This window comes from Triticum urartu, chromosome 5, assembly GCF_003073215.2.
Source record: "Triticum urartu cultivar G1812 chromosome 5, Tu2.1, whole genome shotgun sequence".
Taxonomy (NCBI): Eukaryota; Viridiplantae; Streptophyta; class Magnoliopsida; order Poales; family Poaceae; genus Triticum; species Triticum urartu.
This window is the reverse complement of record NC_053026.1, coordinates 115,079,154-115,087,508: the sequence shown is the minus strand read 5'-3', so window position 1 is coordinate 115,087,508 and position 8,355 is coordinate 115,079,154. Positions and strand designations below refer to the sequence as shown.

General features: G+C 45.0%; 1 protein-coding gene across 1 annotated transcript in view; it reads right to left on the bottom strand.

The window, feature by feature from the left end:
• The window catches only part of LOC125506834 (solute carrier family 40 member 2, chloroplastic-like), a 5,021-nt gene extending 1,505 nt beyond the window's left edge, over nt 1-3,516 (bottom strand). The window contains exons 1-11 of the mRNA XM_048671544.1: nt 3,163-3,516; nt 2,405-2,615; nt 2,260-2,323; nt 1,806-1,930; nt 1,645-1,734; nt 1,341-1,520; nt 1,061-1,135; nt 767-868; nt 569-677; nt 171-317; nt 4-95 (exon numbers count right to left, since the gene is read on the bottom strand). Coding sequence (XP_048527501.1) covers nt 4-95; nt 171-317; nt 569-677; nt 767-868; nt 1,061-1,135; nt 1,341-1,520; nt 1,645-1,734; nt 1,806-1,930; nt 2,260-2,323; nt 2,405-2,615; nt 3,163-3,287 — 1,320 coding nt within the window. The 5' untranslated portion in view covers nt 3,288-3,516. The remainder of the gene's footprint in view (nt 1-3; nt 96-170; nt 318-568; nt 678-766; nt 869-1,060; nt 1,136-1,340; nt 1,521-1,644; nt 1,735-1,805; nt 1,931-2,259; nt 2,324-2,404; nt 2,616-3,162) is intronic.
• Between the last annotated feature and the right edge of the window lie 4,839 nt (nt 3,517-8,355).

Genomic DNA, 8,355 nt, shown 5'->3' with positions numbered 1-8,355 from the left:
AACTCTTTTCACCAGGCTTGAGGAGATGAATGTTGCAACAAGACCCATAACAGAACACAATCCACTAAAAGCACCGACGATAGATGGACTAATACCTGTTAAACAGCTGTTACTAATTTGTAGACATTTCTCTGAAATTGATAAATTTGAGCTGGGAAAGGGAAACATACCCCGATGCATCAACAATGCAGTCATTATCGCGCCAGGAGCAAGTGCCACGTTGAAATTTAGAAACACGGTAGCTACACTTGCAGGTAGAACTGTCTGCTGCTTATACTCATTCCAGCCATGCTTGATAGAACTTAAGCCATTTTGAACTGAATGGTAGAGAGAATATCAGAACATCCACATATAACTGAACTTAAATAACTAATTTGATCTAAGTTCCTCACTGGGACGATCCACTGTGAGATTAGGCATTATGATGTGTTGCTACGTTTGGTGCTGGGTTTTCCTTTAAATGGATGAAAAAACACTTCGTGCCTGGACTCTAGTATATTACTTGATTTTCTGCTTCATGGTAACATGGGCAAAGCTTTTGCACATTCTCTAAGAAAAACTTCCTCACCTATCTTGCGGACATCCAATAGATCAGCACAAATAGATTCGTCACTGGGGGTTCTCGAGGAATCAAGCGCATGACAAGAGACGCTGTTAATTAATTGACCCAACATAACCTAAAAAGACCATACAGCATCTTGTGAGTATGCTAATGTATGCTAAATCTGGTGATTCAAGATTCAGCTTAAAGATATATGTGGTATACCAGAATGGGAAAACTGCATATCATTAGAGCAGAGGAAATCTTCAAACAGGTTACTATGTCGTATTTGGTGAGCAGAAGGCCAAAAACTGAAGCACCAACGGTCTGCGATATCCAAAATGGTTATGCATGTTATGCAACTATAATTTCCACTCAAAATTGATTGCATGCTGTGATTAAAGTACAGAATAATAAGATAACAAGATCCACCAAACAGACATTCTTGTCATCTCCCGAAGTCTTCATAAATTTAAAAAGATGCAAGCTCTATATCGTCAGGACGTAGGACTATCTCACCTCACAAAGAAGATCAAGTCGATTAAGCATGGCATTAGCTTGAGCTAATGCAACAGGCCTGTTTGTTCCTGCTAACTTCATAGAGAAAGAAGAACAGTGAGCCATACAGTTGGTCAAAACCGACAAGAAAACAAGCTATTTGTAATTCCTAAGTGTTTCTTACAATTGCAAGCTTTCCATTGCTAAATCACTAACACTTGCTATTTTAGGAGTGGAATGCATTTCATTGAAAAAAAATAGGAAAGAATCTGCAAAACAAAATATGGATTAGCAACCATACCAGCACAACCCAGTCCCTCTCCATGGAAACTCCTAGTGCCAATCCTGCAAGCCTTTCAATAGCTCCGGCTATCACTAGCACAATGAACCAAGGCCTGAGAAGCAAAGCTGATGTAGAAGTACGGCCCGCGTTCTTGAGAGCATATATGACCATTGCAGCTGATATTAACTGAGTGGCCACCTGAATAGTCGGGTTGAGAAGAAAACTGGCATAAACTATTTTTCATTGTGCATAAAATTATAATCTAGAGCAATCTATTCTCTTTGCCCATAATGCAAGAAAGCAGAGAAAATAAAGCAAGTACCTGGACAGCATTCAATCCTGTGTACATGGGTATTCGCGGGAAATGATCCATAAGTTTGCCAACTATTGGAGCCCCGAGAAATACTGAGAGCTGGAAATCATAAAATAATTTAGATTGTTGATTCTACTAACATCTCTTGAATTTAGCACAGCGATGGGCACCTTTCCGAAGAAACCAACAATAGCCACAGGCAATAGGCTTGGATGAAGAATTGCCAGGGCAGCAGGCCAAGCAAAATTCCAGAGCTGTTCCACAAGGTTACCAAACAAGTAGCTAGCATAGAGAGCTGCATAAATGATGTTAAAGGGGTATTAAGTTCCATGATAGATGGATTGCCGGGAGGCTTGCCCATCAATTATTTTAATTTTTTTGTAAAAAGATTAAAAAAATCACTAGGGGTAGGTATGCCTGCTTGTCACATACTAGGAGTTGAAAACTGAAAACATTAATCAGCTGCAAATTATGAAATATTACAATAGCAGATACTTTGGTTAATGAACCCATATTCCTCAAAAAGGAACAACATTATTAATTATTAACTGCATGGCTTAGCGCGTAAAGTGTAAACAGTTATATAAAGATAATCCAACTATGGTGCCATGAAAATGCCTTTACCATGTAGTCCAGCAGGGTGAGCTGGAGTGGCGGCCAATGTTTGTTGCTCTCCTTCAGATAAGACCTGAATTATGAACAGACTGTCAGTAGACGACAAAACAAGACTATTTGACGAAGACCATGGTGGAGGAAAGAAAATACATACCGGCAGCTCCTCAAAATCGGCATGGTGCTGAGTACTATCATGTGGTGGAAAAGGACTAGAATCTAGAACATCTCCTAGGATATTGACAACTGGAATAGAGCAGCCTGGCGGTAATGATGGATGATCATCGAAAGCCTCCTCTTCCTTATTTACATTGCTAACATCAACCTCAATATTTGCGATGTAACACCTTTGAACAAAATTGTTTGACCTGCAAAAATACTAACATGTTAGTTGAAAGTTGAAACATTGTAACTCAAGAACAAAAGCAACATCAATCCACTAACTTGGCATACATCAACCTACTAACGTTTTGCTAATTCAATTGTGGATGATCTAAAATACAGCGTAGGAATCAGCACGCATGCTCAGGCGAAAACATACTGACAAGAAAATATTCATCGCATTAACTAATGTGCACTGTTCCTCACAAACTCCGGTGTCACTTAATAAACAATCGACCCACAAGTGAAGTGCCAACGCCACCTGCATTTTCTAGGTCCTATACCAAGCTTCCGGAGAAGCCTAAATCTGACCTGACTTGAACTTATCTCTAGACCATCCATAAGGCCGTAACAAACCAATAATCCAAAGTAAGAAACGCCTGCGTCCGTTCAATCCCTTCCCCGGCTAACACTTTCATGCTAAACATCCAATATCTCGCGTGCAATTAGCGCCAAGCATCCCAAACAAACGCAAAGCCATTTATAAAGCAGACAGGGCATCCAGAGCATCCCAAGCAGACAGCAAGCAGTCACCTGAGCGCGCTGACGCAGGGGGAGGCCGGCCTCAGGCGCAGCCTCGGCAGGCCGGGGAGATACCCGCGGACGAGCGGAGTCTGCGGCGATGAGGCGAGAAGGGCGGCAGCGGTAACCATCCCCATGGCTCCTCTGCGGCGGCGGCGGCGGCGGCGGCGGCAGCGCGACTACTCATGCATGCAGCCTTTCCAGGACCGGGCGCCGGCGGCGGGATTGGGCCCGGCGGGAGCTTCTGGAAGCGTGCCGTGCTACTGGCTACCTTATCCTGATGAGGTTGAGGTGGACGAGCGGGCGGAGGAGGGAGAAGAAGAGAGGCAAGGGAGCGTCAAGTTGCCAACTGAGGCAGCGAGGAAGAGAGGGAGAGAGCGGAAAGAGGATATGGGAGGGGATAAACGGAGGCCTAAGCGCCGTCCGATTTTTAATCGAACGGGTGAGGATTTTCCAGTTGCCTCTGATTTTTGTTTTCAAAAAATGAGGTTGTTTGTGACCGGGAAGGCAGCCGCATGTCACTTCGGGGAAGCATTGTGACCAAATTTCTTGTCCTCGTTCCGTTCATCCGGTGCTTGAAATGTGACTTTCGAGGAAGCATCGATTTGAGGATTTCTTTTTAGAAAAAACATTTGCAACCGGCAGGCCTCTCTTTCTCATTGGATCAACTTAAATCCTACGGGCCAGCAACGCATGCATCTCACCTTATTCCTTCGCTAGCTTTATCCCCTTTGTCGTCTTCCTCGAATCTCTCTTTTTCTGTTTTTTCTCACCTCACGCACAAGCACATCGAAACAAAGACGATGAAGCTGCTTTTCTCTCCTCCGTGTCCGTGGCCTCTCTTTCCTCCTCTCTGGCCTCTCTCTCCTCCTCCTCCCTGGTCACGAGATTCAGCCTTTTTGTCGCGCCTGTTGTGAAGTCAGTTCATGGGGTAGGCTGCATGCTGCACCCCACGTCCATGGCCTGCGAGCTCGCGGGCATGGACTACAAGAGCACGGGAGGTTGCGAGCTGCAACCATGTGATGCAACCGGTGAGCGCGTTTTGCTGGAACCAGCAACACCAACTGCTTGCGCGACAAAAGTTTCAACTGGTGTGTAACATAGCTTCAAACGGCGAAGAAGAAAGCCTCGAACCCATGAGAAAAAGCTTCAACAACAGAAAAAGCTTTAACCGGTGTGTAAAAAAGCTTCAACCGATGAAGAAGGAAGCTTCAACCATGGAAAAAGCTTCAATGGGTGTGGGAAAAAAAGCTTCAAACCGTGGAAAAAGTTTCAATCGACGTGAAAAAAGCTTCAACCGGCATGGAAAAAGTTTCAACCGGCGCGACATGGTGGCAATGGTGCAAGTGGCGACACTGGCAGCTGCGGCCTGGCGGCATGGCGGTGCTACACCGGTGACTGCTAATTGCTGCAACGACGAAGGGGTCGGGCGTTCTACAATGACGGTGGGGTGCTGCGTAGAGGTACTGCTGGAACAAGTGGGACTGGTGTTGCGACGACGGCGACCAGTGATGGGAGGCGGCGGACGGCGAGGGACGACGACCTGGTGATGCTTCAAGGCCAGGCCTCGCGTGGCGGTGTCCAATGGAGCTGTTGTTTCTTTGGATTGGATGTGATTTTTCTTGAGCAAAAAGGAACGATCTAAAGGACTGGCCTGAAGGTGGGCAACAACACAATCTGATGCGCCCGATGTGACCGGCCGAACCATTGCGCTAGTCCACCGGAGCCTAGTGCTCGCCTTATTTTTTGCGAGAGTAAAAGAGTTTATTTCATCATGATAGAGTTACAATTTTTTTGAGGGGCGGGAAACTTGAAAGCTTCATTCAACTAATGCATTCACGTTGCAATAGGTTGCTCGATCTACAAATGTGTTGAATTTAAAAAAAACTAGGAAAATAGCTCTCATGTTTCATTCAGAAGTGATGCCACCACCGAGTGCGATGAGGGCATATCCAACACCGACCCTCAAACTGCTCGCATACGTCCGGACTGCATGGTTCAGACCATGAAAGCCATCCAACGCGGTCTTGTATCGGTCCGCCGATCGATCCGGGACACATTTTTCCCTCAATCTAGAACCAAACATGGGGGAGGGGGGCTTTGTAGGAGTCCGGCACGAGACACGTCAGACTCTTACACCCATGGCCCACCCAAAAGAAGGTGGAGCCAGCCCTTTTGTAGAACCGCACATTGTTTTCATGCCAAAATCTCCCACTCTCTTCTTCCATCCTGCCGCTCTCCACTCAAATCCCACCCTTTTCTCCCACTTTCTTCTTCGTCGTCGCCGCCACCGACGCATGGAACCAGATCAGGACCTGCCGAAGATGGAGGTGGTGGAGGTGCAGGAGGATTCGAGCATCACCCTCGCTCGGAAGATCAACTCGGCGGCGCGGCAAAATCATCGCGTCAAAGCGAAGGCCACAAAGGAGGCAACACTCATGAAGCAGAAGGCTGGTGGAGGTCGTAGCCAGGGTCGTAGAGCCCAGACGGTGTCGCCCACCATCCCGATGCCGCCATGGTCGAAGCATTATAAGGTTCCATACTACTACGCCTCCAAGCAGCTCGGTAGGCAGTCGGCTGCAACCGCCGCCAAGAAAGTGCCTTACATCATCGACACCAACGCGACGTCGTTGCTCTTCTCGGAGTCCGCTTTGCCACAGCTCGTCCGGGCGCGGACGACAGGCGGGGAGCACATGGGTGCCCGCACGCTATTCTCTACTATACCTAAAGCCAATGAGAAGGTGTACGACAACGCGGACACGAAGATGTTGGACATCGTTGAGTTGATACGTCTCGTCGTATCTACTTTTCCAACACTTTCGCCCTTGTTTTGGACTCTAACTTGTATGATTTGAATGGAACTAACCGGACTGATGCTGTTTTCAGGCAGAATTGCCATGATGTTGTTTTATGTGGCAGAAAACAAATATTCTCGAAATGACCTGAAACTCCACAGGAGGTCTTAGAAAAAAATAAAAAAATCCTCGCCAAGATTAAAGACCAAGGGCCACACCTTCTCACGAGGGTGGGAGGGCGCCCCCTACCTCGTGGGCCCCTGAAGACCCCTCCGACGCAAACTCCAACTCTATATATTTGCTTTCGGAGAGAAAAAAATTAGAGAGAAGAAATCATCGCGTTTTACGATACGGAGCCGCCGCCAAGCCCTAAAACCTCTCGGGAGGGCTGATCTGGAGTCTGTTCGGAGCTCCGGAGAGGGGGATTCGTCGCCATCGTCATCATCAACCATCCTCCATCACCATTTCATGATGCTCACCGCCGTGCCGTGAGTAATTCCAATCATAGGCTTGCTGGAGCGGTGATGGGTTGGATGAGATTTCATGTAATCAAGTTAGTTTTGTTAGGGTTTGATCCCTAGTATCCATTATGTTCTGAGTTTGATGTTGCTATGACTTTGCTATGCTTAATGCTTGTCACTAGGGCCCGAGTGCCATGATTTCAGATCTGAACCTATTATGTTTTCATCAATATATGAGAGTTCTAGATCATATCTTGCAAGTCTATAGTCACCTACTATGTGTTATGATTCGGCAACCCCGAAGTGACAATAATCGGGACCACTCCCGGTGATGACCGTAGTTTGAGGAGTTCATGTATTCACTATGTGCTAATGCTTTGTTCCGGTTCTCTATTAAAAGCTTAATATCCCTAAGTTTCCAATAGGACCCCGCTGCCACGGGAGGGTAGGACAAAAGATGTCATGCAAGTTCTTTTCCATAAGCACGTATGACTATATACAGAATACATGCCTACATTACATTGACGAATTGGAGCTAGTTCTGTTTCACCCTATGTTATGACTGTTACATGATGAACCGCATTCGGCATAATTATCCATCACTGATCTGGTGCCTACGAGTTTTCCATATACTGGTTTACGCTTATTTACTTTCCCGCTGCTACTGTTACAATCACTACAAATTACCAAAAACATTACTTTTGCTGTTTTTTACTTTTGTTGTCGTTACCACTATTATCATATTACTTTGCTACTAAACACTTTGCTGCAGATACTAAGTTTCCAGGTGTGGTTGAATCGACAACTCAGCTGCTAATACTTGAGAATGTTCTTTGGCTCCCCTTGTGTCGAATCAATAAATTTGGGTTGAATACTCTACTCTCGAAAGCTATTGCGATCCCCTATACTTGTGGGTTATTAAGACTAATTTCTGGCGTCATTGTCGGGGAGCATAGCTCTATTCTTTGAGTCACTTGGGATTTATATCTGCTTATCATTATGAAGAACTTGAGAGATCCAAAAACCAAGATCTATCTCTCAACTACGAGGGGAGGTAAGGAACTGTCATCTAGCTCCGCACTTGATTCACCTTCTGTTATGAGTAAGTTCGCGACACCTACATTTGCTTCTGCTGTTCGTTCTGATATGTCGCGTGTTATTGATGATGCCACTTCTCCTATGCATGATACTTATGATGAAACTGCTTCTATGCCTGATACTACTGTGCCTCTTAGTGAATTTCTTGATGAACAAATTGCTAGGGCTAGAGAAAAAGAAATTATTGAATCTGAATACGATGATGATAGTGATGATGAAAACATGCCTGTTATTCCTAAAGGTTATCTTTTTGATAAGGAATCTTCTGCCGCTATTTTCGCTTGCAAGGATAGATATGAGCTTAAGAGGTTATTAATTAAATGGAATAAAGAATCACTTAGAGATAAAATGAGACCCGACCCTGCTTTTGCTACTTCACCTATATGTGTTCCTGATAAAGATTATGAATTCTCTGTTGATCCTGATATAATTACTTTGGTTGAATTTGATCCGTTTTATGGCTATGAATCTGAAACTGTTGTGGCACATCTTACTAAGTTAAATGATATAGCTGCCCTGTTCACTAATAATGAGAGATCACGTTACCTCTATTTACTCAAAATATTTCCGTTCTCATTAAAGGGTGATGCTAAGATATGGTTTAATTCTCTTGATCCTGGTTGTGTGCGTAGTCCCCAGGATATGATTTATTACTTCTCCGCTAAATATTTCCCTGCTCATAAGAAACAAGCTGCCTTGAGGGAAATATATAATTTTGTGCAAATTAAAGAAGAGAGTCTCCCACAAGCTTGGGGGGGCTTCTCAAGTTACTTAATGCTTTGCCTGATCATCCTCTTAAGAAACCTGAAATACTTGATATCTTTTATAATGGACTAACCGATGCTTTCAGA